Genomic DNA, 18,792 nt, shown 5'->3' on the forward strand with positions numbered 1-18,792 from the left:
GCAAATGCATGCTTCATTTTTCCCACTTCTCTTTCCCCCACTTCAGTATTTCTCGTAAAGCGCTTCTGAATGAGGAGACTGAGAATGGCCCTTGTGGACGGCTCAGGCTCAGTCATCAGTAAAAATGTGGCTCAGTCACATGATAGAGGTTCGACAGCTCATAAACTCAGTGGTTCAGATGGTACCTGGGGAGTGAGCAGGAGGCACGTTGTGCAATTAGTCGAGTAATTGAGATGGCTTCTTCTAAAGCCTAAGGCAGATGATGTCCAGTGTTAAGGTGTCAAAAGTACAGCTGGTGGTAACAAGGAGTGTATCCTAGAGAAATGCCAAGGGACAGCTATTCTGCTGCAGGTATGGAAAGTACATTTCTGCTCCCTGCAGTGTTATGATTTCTTTAGCACAACCTATGATTACTTCTGCTTCTCAGTTTTTATGAAGCTGTTCTTTTCTACCATTTTGGTCATGCAATCATTGTTACATTACTGTCTTGTGTGTTGCTTCTCCAAGAGAGGCAGGAAGGAGGAAGGAATGGAATCGATCTGGATCTTTTGGAACTGAAATTCCAAAATTACTGAAACTAAGAAGGGTCTTTGCTGGGAACACTTCTTTCCAAACTGAGAATGGTGTGAGTTGGTTCTAAGAATTAATTGGACATCGGTGAGAATATATTGAGCTCCCTTGGTTGGGAATGTTGATGAGTGCTAAAACAGCAGGCTCATCTCCCTTGGTGTGGGGGCAGAATAGAGAAGGGTATCACTTTGCTGGGTACCACAGCCTGTACTTAGAGCAGGAGAAAGGGTCTCTGAGAGAGTGGTACCAGTCCTCAAAACAAAGTCTTTTCTGGGTGGTCATGAAGGAGGAGGAGGTCCGGCGACCCTGCAAATAAGCTGATCCTATCCCAGATCTGTGAGTCTGTGACTTGGTTCTCTGCATATTTATCGCTTGTATTTGTGAAGGGTAAACATGTCTTATCTGTTTTCTTCCAGTTATAAGCTCTGCAGAGCTGCCTTTGGATGCTGATGTGCAAACTAGCAACCTGCTGATAACCTTCTTGAAGTACAGCTCAATTGTGATGCAGGACACAAAAGGTAAATAAATTCCATTGATGCAGCTGTGGATGCAGCAAGCAATGGTTCTCAAAGTCAGGAGAGCATAAGAACATGTCTAGTGATGCCAGAAATAGAAGTCAGCTGGAGTCCTTTTAGAGGACCTTTTGAGAAAATTAAATGATTTCTTATTGCACGATAAGAGTTAGGAGACTAGGAGAGACCTAATGCTGGCAGAAGAGAAGTCAAATACAGCAAGAATGTACTGATGACAATAGTACCTAATAACCAAGCCTGTCCCCGTGCAGGAGGCATGAGCATATCTGATTCTCACCCATCTGCCAGAGAGGTGAAGTCATGTACCAGAGAGCTGTGTTTTTAAGAACGTTTAGAAGCTGACACAGGAGGCAAAGATCAGCATTGGAAGAAAATATTTCCTTTGTCCTTTGGTACTTGCTGGTTAAAGAGGCAGCTCTAATTATAAAGAAGACAGCAGTAACTTAGACTGTACTGGCAGTAATTTGCTTGAGAAGATATAATTCCATATTGTGCCTTTTGTTTCTCCTGATAGTTTTTGTGGGGGGTTAATTTCAGCTTGCTGAAGTATTGCTTCATCTCCTGCTTAAGATACCCTTAGTATGAACATAACAAGTGATCTTTGTACTGTATTTCAGCCTATTACTGACTTCTGCTGTTAAGTTAGATGTAACAACAAAAACAGGAAGATAGCTGCAGAGCTACAATACATAGATTATTGAACTTCATGAATGCTTGGCACTGAGTTAAGAGAGCAGGCAGGAAAGTTTCCTTGTATCTACTAGCTTGCAGTGAAATTGTACCTGGCTGTCTTGTTCAGTATGCAAGCTAGCTGAGGAAAAAGTGAATAATTGAAATTAGGACCAAAAGGGATTTCATTACAATATCTAGCACACCCCTCAAAACCAAGGCAGAATCAGGTTTACCTGTATCTTGTCTCAGAGATGACGCTAACAGGGTCAGTGAAGACACTCAGAGTGGAGCATTGTTCTTAAACTATCCATTCCTGTGTTTAACTACCCTTATTGTGACAAAGCTTCACGTGCATCCTAAATTCTTTGCTGTGATTTAAATTAATTAATAGTTGTCTTCTCCAAGGTAGATACTGAGAATGGATTATTTCTTTCTTCTTTGTGACAGCCCTTGTGTATTTGAAGTCTGCTTTCATGTTTCCTCTTGCTTTTGTCTTTAAGCTAAACCACCTCAACCTTTGCTCAGTCATTTCTTATAGATGGCACATGTGAGGAGGGCTTACCACCTCTCTCATCATTCTCATTTGCTTTTCTCGGGGTCTCTCTTACTGATCCAAGTCTGTGATGGAACAATTTTAAGTTTTTCAGTTTAACTTCGGCACTTACTAGCTACTGTAATACGGAAAGTCTGCACAGGGCCTCAGGAACTGCCAAACTGGATTAGTTTCAGATGGAGTGAAATCTGATAGAGGGGATTCCTTACTAAACAAGCCAGTGAGAGATGCGTTTTTTCTGGTGTGAGACAGGTGTTGATGTTTCTTTACTCTGGTTCTAGCTTGTATAACATTTGAAATTTGTGTGGCTTATAGACTTAATCTCCTTGCCACCATGGTAGTATGTGGCAATGAGCTCTGATAGTTGAAAAGTGTTTAAACTGATAATTCAGAAAAGCATGCCTTCCAAACCAGTGCTTATTGATTCTAGTGGGTATGTTCCTGTCCTTATATTTTGCTGATAGATGGGGCCCTGCCTGACTGGTTTAAGTTCTTATGTAAGACCAAGCATGTGACACCAGTATAGCAACAAGCGACGAAGAGTGAATTTACTCCAAATGTCTTGAGACAGGTGGAATGCTTAGAGGGGAGACTGGTTTGTTCCGTGTCCAGGACTAGACAGTTGTTTGATCCTGTCCCAGAGAGCATAATTTAATAGACTGTGTTCACTAGATCCTCCTCTTGTTTTCTGTCTTGTGTCAGTCAGAGGCAGCTGCCTTGGGAGAAATACAAACTGCATTTTTTTTTTCGCATCTGTAAAATAGGGTTCATACTCCTATACCTCCCCATAGGAAGTGGTCTGCTTTGTTCCTTTAATGAGGGATGCCATGAAAGTACGAAGTGACTGTGTGAGTAACTGCCTGCATAGCTGCCCCATAACTGCTGAAAATGGCGTGATGTTCACAACACATTGGCTGAAGGCAGAGTACTTGGTGTGAAACTGAGCGTTTGCAGCACGATCCCCAGAGAGAGAAGTGGCAGCAGCACCTACAGAAATATACAGGGATGCCTTACAATAGGAAAATAACAAGGCTCCGGTGTATTAGAGTTGTTTGAGGCTATCTCTCCTGCTTTGCCAGAGTAGAAAACTTCTCACTTTGAAGATTTTATCTGAGGTAAGGAGACATAGGAGAGACTTAACTTTCTCCCATTCCAAAATTCATCTTAGTGGAGCAAGGTGAAACCAACATGCTTCAGGGCACATCTTGTTAGTAATATCTGTCCCTCAGCAGCACAGAAAAGAAAGCAAAAGAGGCATCAAACTAGGTGGAACAGCTAGCTAAGCCCATTCTATCTATGTTTATAGATTACTATATACACACGAACTAACGAAGTGTTTATAAAAGTGACCGGCAAAGATGCAAGGAGTTTGGCTGATGCTGTCCTCTGATTTATATGAAAGTGGTCTGACTGCTTCACATTTCCCCCTCCTCCAAGTCTGACTGTAAGGCAGATGTCTGGGATGGCATGTTTAGTAGTCTTACGCTTTAGAGAAGCTGTTGGAAGCCTTGGGAGTGTGCAGTTTTAAGCCTCCTCAGACTTTAGTTATAGGTATGTTGTTGTGGTTGGGTTTTGGTGTTTTTTGTGGTTTTGCAGGGGTGTGGTGTGGGTGGTTTGGTTTTCAGAAGAAAGATATTTATTTTTTTTAAATGAGCTTGATTGGACAATGCCTTGAACAACCTGGTCTTTGCTGGCACGGCTCTGAGCAAGGGTTGGACCAGGGGTCTCTTCCATCCTAAGTTACTCTGTGTCTTGGTTTTTTGGTATTTCAAGGTTAAAATTGAGAGAGAAGAGTTTTAAATAATCCAAATAAAAATTTACTTTTTCTGCCTTAGTCCCTTCTTTATTTGTGAGTCTTTCAGCCCTCCAATTGTCATTCAGGGCAAGAGCTGCTTGAAGTTGTAAGATGAATAACAAGTTGTGGAACACGATCAGGGTGGAACTCCTTTGGTTTAAAATGTTAAGTCTTTGCAGACTTCCTTCTTTCATGATTTTGCACAGAGCAAACTAGGTCATGTCTCTCAGTATTGGGGTTAAAACTTAGAACTTTGAGTATTATGTCAAAGAATACTTGCTCTGCTGTGCCTCTACCAAGGCTTTGCTGCTTGTTTCATAACCTACAGCAAAGGTGATTTTTTTTTCTTTCCATCTTGTCTAAGAGAGGGAAAAGTGTCTCTGCTGTGACAGAAAGACAGGGACTAACCCCAGTATTTAGAATATATGTGGAAGTAAAACTGAAAGAGACAGATGCTCCACTGGTAGTTACAGTGCTGTTGGAGGTTCAAGTCAGAAACTTTGCCGTTGGTGCAGAGTGGTGGAAAAATTGGTGGGATTTAGCAGTCAGGCTGGACGGTGAGTGCTTAATGAGAATAGTTAGACTACTAGCAATCATGGAGGAAGTAGGAGTATGAAGAATTGCCAAGGCTGAGCTTTCCTTTTGCTGCCACAGCTATTTCACTTTTCAGCATTGCTAGGCTTGTGTGGCTCATGCAGGACTTGTTTTTTGCTTCTTTGCAGATGAGCACCGCCTACACAGTGGCAAGCTGTGCCTGATTATCCTGACATGCATAGCAGAGGTAGGTTTCTTGTGTGACACTGTTTAGCAGGTGGTGTGTTACAGGGCTCTATCTGCATACACATCCCCTGCCTCCTGGTGACCTTCAGCTCCTGCTGAAGATCTGCAGTGGTACAGAGTAGTGAGGACCTCAGGCACTTAACATTTTGCTAATAAACCTGATGCAGTAGTGTTAAAATTGATTTAAAACTTGAAAGTTGGATCATCTTATTTGGGTTAGCCAGCTTCCAGGGATGACAAGAGAAAAGGCTGAACCTAAGCCTTTTCTCTCGTAGCTGTTGAGTGACCTTGTGGTGTGGCTTTTAGATGAGTAATGTGCTAATGGCTTTCAGCTCTGTGCTGTTCATGGTAAACATGGGCAGTGCCATATCCCTTCTGCCTAAGGATACGAGTCTGAAAGCAAGCTGCATGGTTCTAGGTTCCCACAAGAAAGACAAGTAGTGAATCTGGTAGTAGGGTGAGAAGGCAGTATCACAGAGCTATGTCAGCAGTCCTGTCTGAATGTGGTCCTGTCTCATGGAAAGTATGTACTAATGGCTTGACTGATGTCCTGAGTGGTGATTGAGTTTGCGTGGCATTAGCATTTTGCTTGCTTGCAAGTAAAGACCTTTCATTCTCAACAAAGAATAAAAAACAGCGATGTTGATAACCAGTGTAAGGATTCTGATGTAATGTTTCTCCAGGGTACAGTCTTAAAGCTAATAATCTGCATTTCAAATATTTATAGTTAAATGTTTTTGTCACTTGAGTTCTTCAGGTGGATGCATAGGTAATACAGGATAAGAAATTCTGTTTCTATATAGCAAGGGCATGTTTTGGTATTAAAGGGAGGCTATATTTAATTCCCAACCTTGCTGTGCATTATCTGGAGGAATCACTTTGATTTAGAGCTGGTCTTGGAATGAGCTTTCCCTGAGGGGTGGGACAGCTGATAAATCTACCTGCTAGTACTGCAGTAGCTTTTGGCATGGTGGGTCCATCAAAACACCAATATAAACCTTTGTCCACACAGTCACAGGAACTTGTGTGCTGGAGAGCCACCTCATGCATACAGCACTTGTTAGGATCTTGACACTGTGGTGTGTGCAGTCCAGCGTTTAGATGAGCAAAGGAGGAGGATGGAAAATAAATTGCTAACAGGTCAAGCAGTAGTGCAGACTTAACGAAAGTGGGAGTTGGGATCCAGTCACTTCTGTGTGACTGGAGACATGGGTGGGGATAAGAGAAGGTGACAGGTGGCTTTCTAACCTTACAGCTGTGTGTTGGGGAGTTTTACACTGAAATGCCTGTGACTTTAGAGGCAAATGGAAGGTGTTGGGCACTTCATTGGCTATTCATATCTCCTCCCTTTTCTTGCTCTTTTCAATAGGATCAGTATGCTAATGCTTTTCTGCATGATGACAACATGAATTTTCGAGTAAACCTACACAGGATGGTGAGTCTTTTCCTCCAGATGGTCTGTTCTCTCTTTGGGATGAGAACACAGAGGATTTGAGTCCCTGTATGTTGAAAACTGTGTCACAGACACCTAACCTAGATTGCTAAGGCATGTGGAAATATTGTGAGAAATGCAGTAGTTGAGGAATGATTTTGAAATCGTTCTCAGAATGTCTCAGTCTTTCAAAGAGCTGGTTGCCCTGTCAGTGAATTCGGAGGCCTGTGTAGCTGGGGAGGAGCTGTGTGTTATGAGGTACCCGAGGAATTCAGTGGCAGAATGAACGTTCTGCCTTCATCTTCAGCAAGCATTAGTTCTCATGTGATATATTAATAGCCAGCTGGAGTTGCACTGAGTGTTCTAATTTGGCTTTTGCTTCATCCTGGGTGGGGTGACTCACCTTCACAGTGAAAAGTATTTTTTCCAGAGCTTTTTCTTGTATGTATCAGTGGAGGAAGAGTCCTTACCTGGCTCATGAAGCTCTGTAGTTACTTGTAACCTGAATGGTTATCCTAACTTAATGCATTCTGTCTTTGTGGTACTGGCAAGTTCCACCTCATCTGATAATGAAGCAGCACTTGAAAGTGTCACTAGTCCAGGACAGAAACAAACATCTTACTTTATAGTGAGCATACTGCAAGGATGCTAGTCCTTCCCACTTAACAACAAACTTTCCTTTCAGTTAGCCTTTCTAGTCTGTTACAATAAAGACCAGAGCATTTAATACTGCACATGCTATTAAGAATGCAGATCAGACTTCTGGGTCAGGAGCAAATCAGTGTGTTTTGTTGTTTTCCTCCCCCAAGGGGAGGAATTGCTGTGCAGTTTGGTTTTTTGGGTTTTTTGGTTTTGTTCCTTCCCCCCGCCCGGTGTGTAACAGTGTCCTCCAGTTATACAGGTAGTGGAACAAAAACCCAGTGGTCAGCATGCTGAAAAGCAGGCACAATTTTGCTCCAGCCACGGCCTTTAGGATTCATATAGGTGAGGTAGCAGTTGGAGAAAAAGACAAAGGGAAGGCTGTGCATGAAAAATACACTAATACAGAGAACGTCACTTCAGGCTTCTACTGATTTCTTTTTATCTTTGTGTGTTTGAAGCCAATGAGACATAGGAAGAAAGCAGCAGACAAGAACCTGCCCTGTCGCCCGCTGGTGTGTGCAGTGCTTGGTGAGTATTATTAGAGTATGTGTGTGCTTGTGGTTCCCAAAGCATCTCTTGTTCTGCAATAGAAGTATTAGATTTGTTTATTAAGGGAAGGGTTGGATGGACTTAAAAGGAGGGCAGTTACGTACTAAAGATACTTCCAGCAATGGATTGGCCATCGCTATACCTGCCTGCCTTATAGAGAAATTAAATCCAAGACTGCTGCTGCTCGGTAGCAAGAAATCCTGTATGCATTTACAGTAAGTTTTGCAGAAGCCTGTTGTCTCCCTTTACCTGAATAAGTACAATAGGGAGAGCAGGTGATAAATACATTCAGAGTTTTAGGAGAGTGTAGTAACAGTTGGTCACAATTACTTTCTAGATGATACAATGAGGGCAGACCTACAGAAAGAACAGATGTTTGTTGGGGGGAAGGCATTTTCTGCACATTTAGCCTTTTCTGAGCAAAAAAAACCCCAATAGGAATGTCAGTAGCTAGTTTTGCATGTGGATATAAAGGCTCAGTTGAAAGTTTTTCATGCAGAACACGATTAGATTCTGACACTCATTGCTGTGGAGACCAAAAGTGTAAATGGGTGCAGAAATGGACAGAGTCTGGATCCCTGAATGACTCTTAAGCTTGATGGTATGGAAGCAGACTCTAGCATTTTCAAACAAGTGATTGTTGAAGCCAAGACACAACAGCTGCATGAATAATCTTTCTAGATTTACCAGTTTTCATGTATTCTTTCCCTAGACTGTTTTTAGTCACTATTAAGTCATATTGCTGGGCCGTTGGTACCCTAGGAGGCATGGGTTAAGCATTTTATACTGAAGTTGTGTCAGGCAGAGAACACACATGCATTCAGTTAGTGTTTATTAGCTGCACCATAGTAACTTATCTCTTTCAGTTGTATTTCTGTACTCTTTGCCTCTTATCTGCACACTGGGAGCCCTTAAATGTTAAAGACATTCTCCCCCCACCCCTCCCTTTTTATTTCCCCGAGTGAGCTTTAAGCAGAAGCTTAGTGTGTGTTGAGATCAGACTGGGTTTACTTGCTTCAGAATTTTTTTTTTTTTTAGGGAAAAATAGGTGTTCTACAATGTCTTCTCTCTAAACATATAGGTTGTGCATTGTTTCTGGTAAGAATGATTCTCTAAAATGTGCTTCTCAATGGAATTTTCCATTAGTGACATGGCTTGAAATACGAGAGCGATTCTAAGCATCAGAATTCGTGGTGTATTCTTTACTTGGCTAATAGTGGGGGAAGGCATATGGGGAGGCAGTGCCTCAAAGCAAATTACATTATGTGCCCTCAGTTTCCAGTAGGCTTTTTTTTTTAATTCCGGAGGATATCTAATTCTCTTTAAAACAAACAAAAAAAAGAGGAAATTTCTCTCATCTAAGCAGGACTATCACCTGGTAGAGGTAGGTTGGTGGGGTAGTTTGAATTTCTCATTGCTGTCTACTAGAAGTTAACCATAGCTAGCTCAATACTTACTTTATAATTTTCTTTTCTGTCAGATTTGATGGTGGAGTTCATTGTAACACACATGATGAAGGAATTTCCTATGGATCTCTATGTGTAAGTGTCTGTGGGGTGACTCGTGATTTCATTTGAAGTTTGAATTCGGGTGGAATTCTAGTCATAGAGCAGTCTTCCAGCTGAAATAATACTTTGGCTGGTAGGGAGCAGGATGGCTTTTCATGAACTCTTCCAGCAACTTCTTCTATTTCTAAAAGCTCTGTGTGCCAGAAAATTGAAAGTTAAATGAATTTCCACCTTTCAGACAGATTTCCTAATCTACTTGATCAAATACAAAGAGCTTTTCAATTTGAAAGCAGTTTCATAATACACAGTCGTTGTAAGAATCCCTACTTCCAGAAGCTGAATCTTGGTCTAGAAACTGAAAAGGAGGTTTTGAAAAACCAGGGATGACTGATGTGAGGCCTGGGAGGCAGCGTGGAGTGTGGGAGAGAGGCTTAAGCCCGAAATAGCCTGGTAGGCAGCAAGGGGTAAAATTTAGCAATGGGGAAAAGGAGAGAAGAGGACAGGGCTACACATGAGCACTCCATGTGTCCCAGGAGGCCCCTAGAATGCTTTGTTCAGCTTTAGCCTGGAGGACAGAAATAGGATTTAGGCAGATCATTGGCTTTGCTCTGTTTGTACAGTACTGAATTTCCCCAAGGCTTGAACAGCACTGTATTCTGTACAAGAGATAGATACATAGGCTGTTCTCCCTTAAGGTAACTTTTCAGCATGTTCTGATTTTGCCCAAATAACCCTGCAACTACAGTGCCTTTGCGAGGGTTGTACAGTCAATTTTGAGTTTGTGAGAAATGTTTTTAATGACAATTACAGAATTAGTTGTAGTGGGGTATAGTGCATTGGAATTTCACAATAAAGGTGTGAAATGCTTGGGCTCAAAAGTAAGGTCACATCTAGAAACCCCATGAGAGTAAAACTAATGAGCAGTAGCAAGCATCAGTGGACGTCTGTATCCATTCATTTTGGCATGTTTGTGTAGTCCTTTCACTACGCTCCAGTCTGAAACCATCCCATAGCAGACATAGTTATTGCAGACAAAGTGGGTGTTCTGATGCACAAATAGTGTCATACTTCTCTGTAATACATTTAAAAGGTGACAATATGAAGCTGCTCAAGGGAGGTCATACTAATTTTTAAAAGAGAAATCCCAGTTGCTTTGACCAAGGGCGTTTTGTGTCCATTATGTGTATTATGAATCCTCAGCACAAAGCTAATAAACAAAGACACCCCACCAGCATGAATAAATTCATAGCTAAAGCAGTTTCATAACTAAAGCAGTGTGGTTTGGGAGTCTGTAGGCTGGTAGCTGGTGCTCTGCCTCTTTAGGCAGGGTACTAGGACTGTTATGCCTCTCCTCTTCCCTTTTTTTTTTTTTTTTTTTTTCATGCCTTGATTTCACCCAGAAGGCTGTATGCTACTGTGTACAACCACAAGGTTTCATGTCTGCAGAGTATTTTGCATTAACAGCTATTGTAATTATAAAGAAATGTTTTAGCCATTGCCAAATTCTCTCTGGTCAGTGCCTTAAGCAGGTGGTTTTTTTTGTAGAGGCCAATTTTACTCTTATAGCCAAGCAAATATGTCGGTGGAAAGGTGCTGGGTATTGTCTGGTACCAGTAACATCAGAAATAGCAGGTCCTTCCCCAGAGCGGTTGCTGTTCCTGATCTGAGGACAGCTGTCTGTCTGAGCTAGTTTGCTTCCTTTTCTTGGTTGAATTTATGAGAATCTAATTCAAAATATGGCACTTACTTGTGATGCTCAGGTATTATAAATGGTTTTACCTTTATTCGTCTGAAGTTAGTTTCAGTCTGTATTTTTGGGATCATCTAAGGGTCTGAAAAGAGTAACACATACCTTCTGTGTATTATTTCTTAAGGCTTTTTAACTCTTCACCCAATTTTTAATAACTTCCATGCACATTTTAAAATTTGATTTCTCTGTGTTTGTCTGTCAGGTAGTGTCTGTCAGTAATGTCTTTTCAGAGAGATGCTGATATTCATGAGATAATGAGTTTTTGAGAAATAAGGATTTGGGGAAAAAGGAATTTTTCCTTTTTGAAGTCTGTTTTCTGTTTTTTTTAAATGTCAGTAACTAAAAATAACTTGGTCTAACAAATTCAAAATTGTATGTATTTTATGTCTTGTCCTTAATGATAGCTAGTGCTAGAGATTTTACTCGTTATATTCTATATTTAGTTCTGATGTTATCTGTGAAGAATGTTTGTGTACCTAAGTTTGTGTGAGCACTAAATATTATAGAGACCTACAGGATTTGGAGACTTCACAAGTATACTAACTATATGCTGGGAGATTTCAGAGCTTGTAGTTGTATTGCTTGATCATTCCAAAGCTCATATTTAAATTATTTAAGGAGACTAGAAAACTTGACAAAAATCTTTCTTTTTTTATATAATTGAACTGCATGCCTCAGTCAAACTAAAAATCCTGCTGTTTGCTTGACTGTCATTTCCTTCAGCCTCATCATTTGGGCCAAAGAAACTTGACAGCTCCATTGTGTCCAGATTTTACAAAATCTGAACACAGTACCATACATATGGAGCCTGTAAGTTAATTAACTCCTTTTGTGGAACTTGCGAGGCCCCTCAGATAAGGACAGCAAAGAGTGGAAAGTATTAATTAAACATAAACAACAAACTTGCACCTGTAGTTGGTCCAATCATGTTGAACTAAAACTGGCATGCAGGCCCCTTTCTCTCATCTTGTCTTGTTCGTTCTTGTGAGTGTTGCTTCCCTTTAGAAGCCCAAAACCATGAGCCGTAGCCTTCTCTGACAGACGTTGAGTTTGTCTATTTCCCTGCTCAAGTTTTCAGAGACGTTTCCAGGCTCAATGTAGAATTCCTGGGAAATGCAATGTAATTAAACCTTTACCCTCTCTCTTCCAGACGGTGCATTCAGATTGTGCACAAGCTGCTGTGCTACCAGAAGAAATGCAGAGTGAGGCTTCATTACACCTGGAGGGAGCTCTGGTCAGGTACTTTGCATCTGCCAAGACAGTCAAATACAAAAAGCCCAAAGCGGGTTACTGTTTGGTGGCCGTGACTGCTTGTTCCATTGCTACAGGGTTAAACAGCAAGCAGTAATTCTGTTACAGCATCTTTATTTTGCTTCTTAGTTGCTACATGCAAATTACCTCTTTTGGAAAGCCAGGTCATTATCATAATGGTAGCTAATTTACTTTCTTGTCTGGCCGTGATCACCATGGTATCCAAGTGTCTTTGTGTTTCTGTTTCATCACCTGAGTCCCTCTTCACCTGATTGCAGAAATGGAGTAACGTTTTATGCAGTAGCGTTTCTCTCTGATTTTTGTGAGTAGAAAGAAGGTAGGCTCTTGGGTAAAGGGAGGTGGACCTTACTTATTATGTATACTATGGATACACGTAGAATAGTGTGCGCAGCTCCTTCTGAAGTGAGCAACCTAGAAATGTCAGCGGGAGGGAAGAGAGGCTTTTAACTCTGACCTTTGGATTGATGGCAGATAGTCTGGTTCATGCCACTGGTATCCCAAAATAGGTAAGTATTATGGGGTTTGACTTGTTTCTCGTAATCCAGTGGATGTAGCTTTGTAGGCCTGTTTATGATGCCATCATTATGTGGGAGGTCTGAGGAAAGGGGTAGCAGAATGAATGATGAGACCTAACAGGCTTCTTTTGTGGATATGGTGTGTGCTTCTGTTCTTATCTTGTAAGCAGTGAAGTAGCTCAGCTAGGAAAGTACAGTTAATCCCCTAGCTGTTGTGGCTTAAACAAGAGGTTTTTGAAAATTCAAGGGGACATGGCCCTAATTGTGTATTCCTGGAGCTGTGCTTGGGACCTAGGATCACCAACTCTGCTGGTGTAATGCAACTCCCATCAGAAATTTGAGAGGATGACTTTTGAAAAAGGGAGTGATGAGTGGTTTGTGAAGCTGTTCTCAGTTAACACTGAGTACTTCCCCTCAGTAGCTTTGCACAGCTGAGTGTAGGTACAGAGAAATGAACCAACAACCTGAGTCACTTTCAGTTGTTAAATTTTCACCTTGTGTGATGTGGCCCGTTCAGACTTTCTAAATTATTTCTGTAGAAGGTGAAGTGGGTGCCCCTAGTTAAGGGATTAGCAATTTCTTTTTAGTTGTTTTCTTCAGAACAGAGCCCCTAGAGGCATGGCTGCAGTGTAGTGTCAGTTCCGGAGAAGAACATGTACAATGTGGATGTCTCTTGTGAATAGAAATTCCATCTGACAGTGCGTGTGGTATCTTCTCAGCAGTTAGCAGTGAACTGGATCCATTCGTATTTGGCCAGGTTGAGCTGGGTCTTTCCTACACACTGGCCATATGGAAGTCTGAAATACAATGCCTTCTGCTTGAAGGTACAGTTCTACAGTTCAGAGAGTGCAGTCTTAGGTATCTTTAAATTCTGAACTTCCCCTATTTTAGGGGGAAAAAAAATCCCTGCTACACACTGAGATTCAGTATCCTGGGATATTCTTGTTAGCTGTCTCTAATTAACTGGTGTTTGTATAGTGCTTTGGAAATGTAAAGTGCCTTAGAGGTGTTAAGTACTGCATCCGATTTGAAAGCAAAACAGTGAAGTAAAAAACTCAGATTGGTGAGGTTTCTGCAAAGGACCTGGCATGTCTGCACACCTGACGTGGCTGAAGACTTCCATGCTTACTGTAGATTTCAGTGTGTTTAGGGAGGTCCTCTCATGCAGGAGTAAATTACAGTAATAATGTTTCAAACTTTTTCCTATAGGATGTTGAGATGAACAGATATTCTTCAGTAGCTGCTAGGTGATTCATACAGGCTGGAAGGACCCTGGGTGGAATGGTATCTGCACCTGTAAAAGGGCACATCCTGGCTGCTCAAGGTGTATACTTCTAGAGTGCTATATGTGGCAGACTAAATGCTAATTGCCAGCCCTGTCTTGAGATATATTTCATAATTAACTCTTATCCCTGTCAAGACTGCTCTTCGATTACCGAGAATGCTGGTACCTTTGATGTGAAAGAATGGCTATTCTTCTGGTCTTGATCTATCTGACAGATGATTCCAAACCAGACCACAGGGACTTCTGAATTAATTCCTATCCTTTATATGAGCATATTCCCCTTCGGGCTTTTATTTTGGATCGAAGAATTAGTTATGGCTGCTGTATGAACAGCTAAAAGGGAGCAGCTATTCACTGTGAGGTCTGAGATCTCAGGTTGCCCCATCAGGCATGCTTTACAGAAGGTCTATCAAGCCCACACCTGTCTTCTTGAATGACAAGATGTGTGATGATTGAAACAATGCCCGTGTTGTAAAGTGTGGATAATAGCTTTGTTGGGGGGCTTCCACTGCTAAGTGGGACAAAGAAGCTGGAGGGAATCGGTGTAAGGAAGTATTGGAAAAATGGGAGAGAATTCTACCTGGCACGTAAAAGGAGGAGAGTTGTTTCAGGCAGAAAATTGGGTGGGAGAAGAAGACAAAGGGAATACTGTGGGGTAGATAGTTGGTATAGGGTGCGGAGGAACTGAGATAAAGGTTGTAGGTGGAAGCAGTAGTAATGTATGGAGCCTGCTGTTCACTTGCTGATTCTATTGTTAGCTAGTCTCTAATTAAGGAAAGCCACTCGTGTGTCATCTGATGGATAGGTGCTCTTCCTTTGTGGGTGCTTTGTCTGCCGTATAGAAGGCCAGCAGCACTTTAAGAAAGTTTCTGTGTTTCCTTTTTTGATTTTAAGTTGTAATGATTGCAGAGAAAAGCAGTGGAGCCAGGTGTTTGGCATCTCTCAGGACACATACCAGGCTGTTTGTGCAGTCTGTAGTACTTTATAGTTTTTTTTTTTTGGATACACCACTATGTGGCATATTGCTTACATATGATCTTACTTCTGTTGGACTTCCTTTTTCAACATCTGAGCTTGAGGAAGAGCAATATTGTTACCGAGTCTCTGGTTGTGATCCAGCCTTAGCTTTCCTGTTTAATTCTTTCATATTAAGTCAAGGGGCCAGGACCGTGGCACTCAATTCAGTATAAACCTCTAGTTGTGCTGACCAGATGACCAACAATTTTTAGCTGACAAGAGAATGATGCAGGGGTTTGAGAGCTGAAAGCAGGACTGACAGAAAGTATCTGTAGTGTAGTAGGTGGCAAAAGTAGTATATATAAGCTGGCTCTAGCTAAGAGAAGCGTCAGTTCAATCGTGTGGTTAGTATGTGGCTCTTCCCATTGCGACTGAAGAAAATCTTCAGGTTTTTCTTCTGTGACAGTGTACCATTACTGGTGACTAGCCTGGAAACTTGGCCAAGGTCGGAAACCGTAAGTGGATATGATTGCATTGACCTGTTCCCTTACAGACATTTTGGCCAATTGGAAATCTCCTGGACTGTTGTGCCAGGTACTTTGTACTTTTTAAACACTGATTTATTGAATGTCAAGTGTAAGGTACTTTATAGAGCTAATAGGAAAACTCTACTTAGTAACAACCAGTCCCTTGCTTTCAGAAATAGCATGTTATGCTCAATGTTTTTCTTAAGTTCTTCTCCTTGTCATGTGAAAATGAGGTTGATTTTGCTGGTCATAAAGGCAGGGTTTGGGTTTTAATTGTTGAACTCTTAACTAGTTTGTACAGCACTTGAGCGATGGAAGGTGCTATATATGTTGTTGTTGTCAAGCATGTATAAGCTATGCCAAAAGAGTTTTCATGAGTCATTTAAGCTTTTTATATAAAAATACCTCATTTCTTCAACTCCTCCCACCTCAAAATTAGTAATGCTTGAGCAATTCACTCTGAGCTTAGGGGGTGCAGGTAACTTCTTTGCAGTTGCTATGGTTTGCTTTAACTAAAAGCCATGTTTAAAGAAACAGAAAAGCAATTTTAATATAGACTTAAAATGCCAAGAGAAAATAATAAAAAAAATTTAAATATAATAATGAATAATGGTGAAATAGCTATTTATTAGGGCAATTGAATGCAAAGTAGGATTAAAAATGAGCTTTGCCATTAGTAAGCTTTGAAGATCAGGTTCCAAATTATTGTAACAAAAGGGCTACAGTTTCTTGTCTTGTAGCCTAGTTAATTTGATAGGTCCTGAATGCACTGTTGAAATGAAGGTGCTTCAAATGTATAACACTATCAAGAAGTTAATTTTTCTCTGTTTTTATTTTAGGACTATCAAAGCAGAGTTTTGCAATGCTCCTGGACAAAATATAAATATATTTTTTCTTTTTGTAGACTCCTCAGATCTTTTTGTCAGTCTCTGTAGTTATAACATGAGGATAATATTGCTTTCAAAATCTTTTTGGGTGAATACTAAAGAGGTAAAAGTTTCCTCTGTGGAGCATCTTAAAATAAAGAAGCAATTGGGGGGAGAAGAAAAAAACCCACTTTGAGTATGTATAACACACTTGCCCTTATACAGTACATGTTTAAGGTGGTCTTGTTTAGTCACTTGTACTTTGCTTTGTTATTTCTGTGGCTGAATTATTGATTACTGGTAGTATTTGTTACCTGTGGCATTTCTGGTTCTCCAGCTGTTGATCAGGTCTGCTTCAACCCTCTAATTTATGTTGCTGAACAGACTGGAAATCAGGTGATGTTGCGTCTCCCCTTCATCTCTAATCCCGCTGTCACTGTCACACTCTGCAGCAACTACCAGGCAAGGAAAGCTTGTCATCTTGCAGCTCTTGTGGAAGCAGGATTCATATACTGATGTACCAGACAGTTGACTGGTAAAATGCCTCATCATTAGGTGCCGTGAGAGTTTGAAAGACTATCAAGTTGCTTAACCAGTTAGCAATTGACTTGAAGATTTTAGGGAAAAGAATTAAAGACCTAAAAGTTGACCTTCTTACAAACTCACAGAATGTCTTAGGTGGCTTCAAAAAATGCTGCCAAGGTTCAAGATCCAACATCACTGTCTTCTGCATGCTTCTGAAGTAGTAAGAATTCAGAGGAAACAGTCATGGTCCAGTTTATGGTATAGATAAGGCTGCTGTAGTAATTTCTGTGCAGTGAATAATTCTGTTATATAGTAACAAAAGAAATGTCTAAGCTGTGGAGGATGTTACAAGCATAAGAGAATGGTCTCTTCAGCACAGCATCTTCAAAGGTAACTAATAAAGGTCATGTGTAGGGATAGGGTAGAAGAAACACGAGCTTGTGCATTGTGTAAAATGCTTTCATAAAATGAAATCTAGAGTTAGTACAAAGAAGGTCTGTTTGGTAAAGGGTTCTACTTGAACTTACTGTTTGGGGAAGAAAAAGAAGTCATTATGTGAGACTTGACCTTTCAAATGCCTTCTAGCAGAAATGCTTTCTAACTTTACAGTTTACAAGCAGCACAGTGGAGAGAACTGTAGAACAAATGCTAGAGTTTTAACACCTTTGTAGGTCAATATACTCTACCCTGATGCAGGTTTTACCTGGTGCTTACCCTCTCATTTCTCCATGCCTTTTGATACTGGGAGGCTCGCCCAACTTTTCAAAGCTGCACATCGGCATCTCCACATGGCTGAGAGATCCCAGCCATGTGCCTTATGTGATGCTGGAGGTTTGGGATCTCACAAGTCGTTTGAATACAGGGTGCCACCTCATGGAGGAATGAGGCTGGAAGTGGGAAGGATGGGCTCCCTCTGCGGTTCCCAGTGGTCGTTCCGTGCCAGCACCAGGAATAGAGGGAGGAAGAGGCAAGAGCAGTGACCAGGCTGTTTAAAAGTGAGCTGCTGAGCAGCTGCAGCCAGAATGGGGGTTCTGAGTTGATGGGGTGGGTACATCTTTGGAGCCAGAGGGCATCTTGACCTGGGAGGATGGAGAGCCTAAGATGAATGGGAGATGGTAGTGTTTTAGGAGGAATAGGAGGCCCTGAGCGTAGGAGGGACTAGGTAGGATGAGGTCTGGGGTTAGAGGGTTATGGAGGCTGGGAGGTGTTACCAGATAGAAACTTTGGGTTAGAAATTATTGCATGATCAGGAAATGGAGCTATTCAGCACTTCTAACTCTTGGGGGGGGACTAAATATCCTCCTTCTCCTGTTCTCTTATTTGAATGCCTTCCTGAGACCATTCTTTGGTGTGGGAAACTGAGGAAAGAGAGCTAGCGTCTAGCTTAGATGTGTACTGTGGTGGTTTGTTGTGGTTTTTTTTTTTTTACTCTGGTGCTTCTTAATGTACTGTATCCTTGAAAGAGGAAAGGATGTTTTCTTCTCAGAATGATGTTTTGACCATTTCATCTGTGCTTGTGAAAGACATGGGCAAAACTTCACAGGCGTCGTGTTAGCACCCTGAGGCAGAGATGCTTAGTTCTAGGATTGCAAAAACCAGCAAGGTTCTTTAGTTTTCCAAAGATCTGGGTCATTAAGGTAAAGTTTTGGAATTAGTGTTTATTTCTAAGTGGCTCAGTAAATCAGTATTAAAATTGTGATTAGTTTGCATTTTTTGTACGGTCCTTGTCTATGGCAACTTACCTCGCCTTTACTTTTAGATAGATGACTGGCAAGCTTTATCTCTGTTCCTTATTTTTGAAATTCAAAGAAAATACTTAACATTGGCCAGCTGTTTAGTAGGAAGCCCAATGGGTTCACAAGCACTTGTGCTTCTTGACTCTAGAGAAGTTTCTGAAGAGGTCGAATAGTTCTGAAAATCTATTGGAAAGAATATAGTTTCTCACACAAACTGAAGGCTGTAACTGTTAAGCGGTATGGAATAAACAGTGGGAGTTGGCAGCCCTTAGAGTTGCCTGTTTTCTTTACTCATAGGAATGCTGGTGCTTGGTTGGATGTGTGG

General features: G+C 41.3%; 1 protein-coding gene across 3 annotated transcripts in view; it reads left to right on the forward strand.

The window, feature by feature from the left end:
* ARMH3 (armadillo like helical domain containing 3) overlaps positions 1–18,792 on the forward strand; it is a 127,635-nt gene that overhangs the window by 27,550 nt on the left and 81,293 nt on the right. For all 3 annotated transcript variants that reach the window (XM_075108220.1, XM_075108221.1, XM_075108222.1), the window contains 6 exons: positions 987–1,088; positions 4,846–4,904; positions 6,273–6,338; positions 7,436–7,505; positions 9,007–9,067; positions 11,935–12,023. In XM_075108220.1, coding sequence (XP_074964321.1) covers positions 987–1,088; positions 4,846–4,904; positions 6,273–6,338; positions 7,436–7,505; positions 9,007–9,067; positions 11,935–12,023 — 447 coding nt within the window. The remainder of the gene's footprint in view (positions 1–986; positions 1,089–4,845; positions 4,905–6,272; positions 6,339–7,435; positions 7,506–9,006; positions 9,068–11,934; positions 12,024–18,792) is intronic.

Source organism: Phalacrocorax aristotelis, chromosome 12, assembly GCF_949628215.1.
Source record: "Phalacrocorax aristotelis chromosome 12, bGulAri2.1, whole genome shotgun sequence".
In the NCBI taxonomy this organism is placed as follows: Eukaryota; Metazoa; Chordata; class Aves; order Suliformes; family Phalacrocoracidae; genus Phalacrocorax; species Phalacrocorax aristotelis.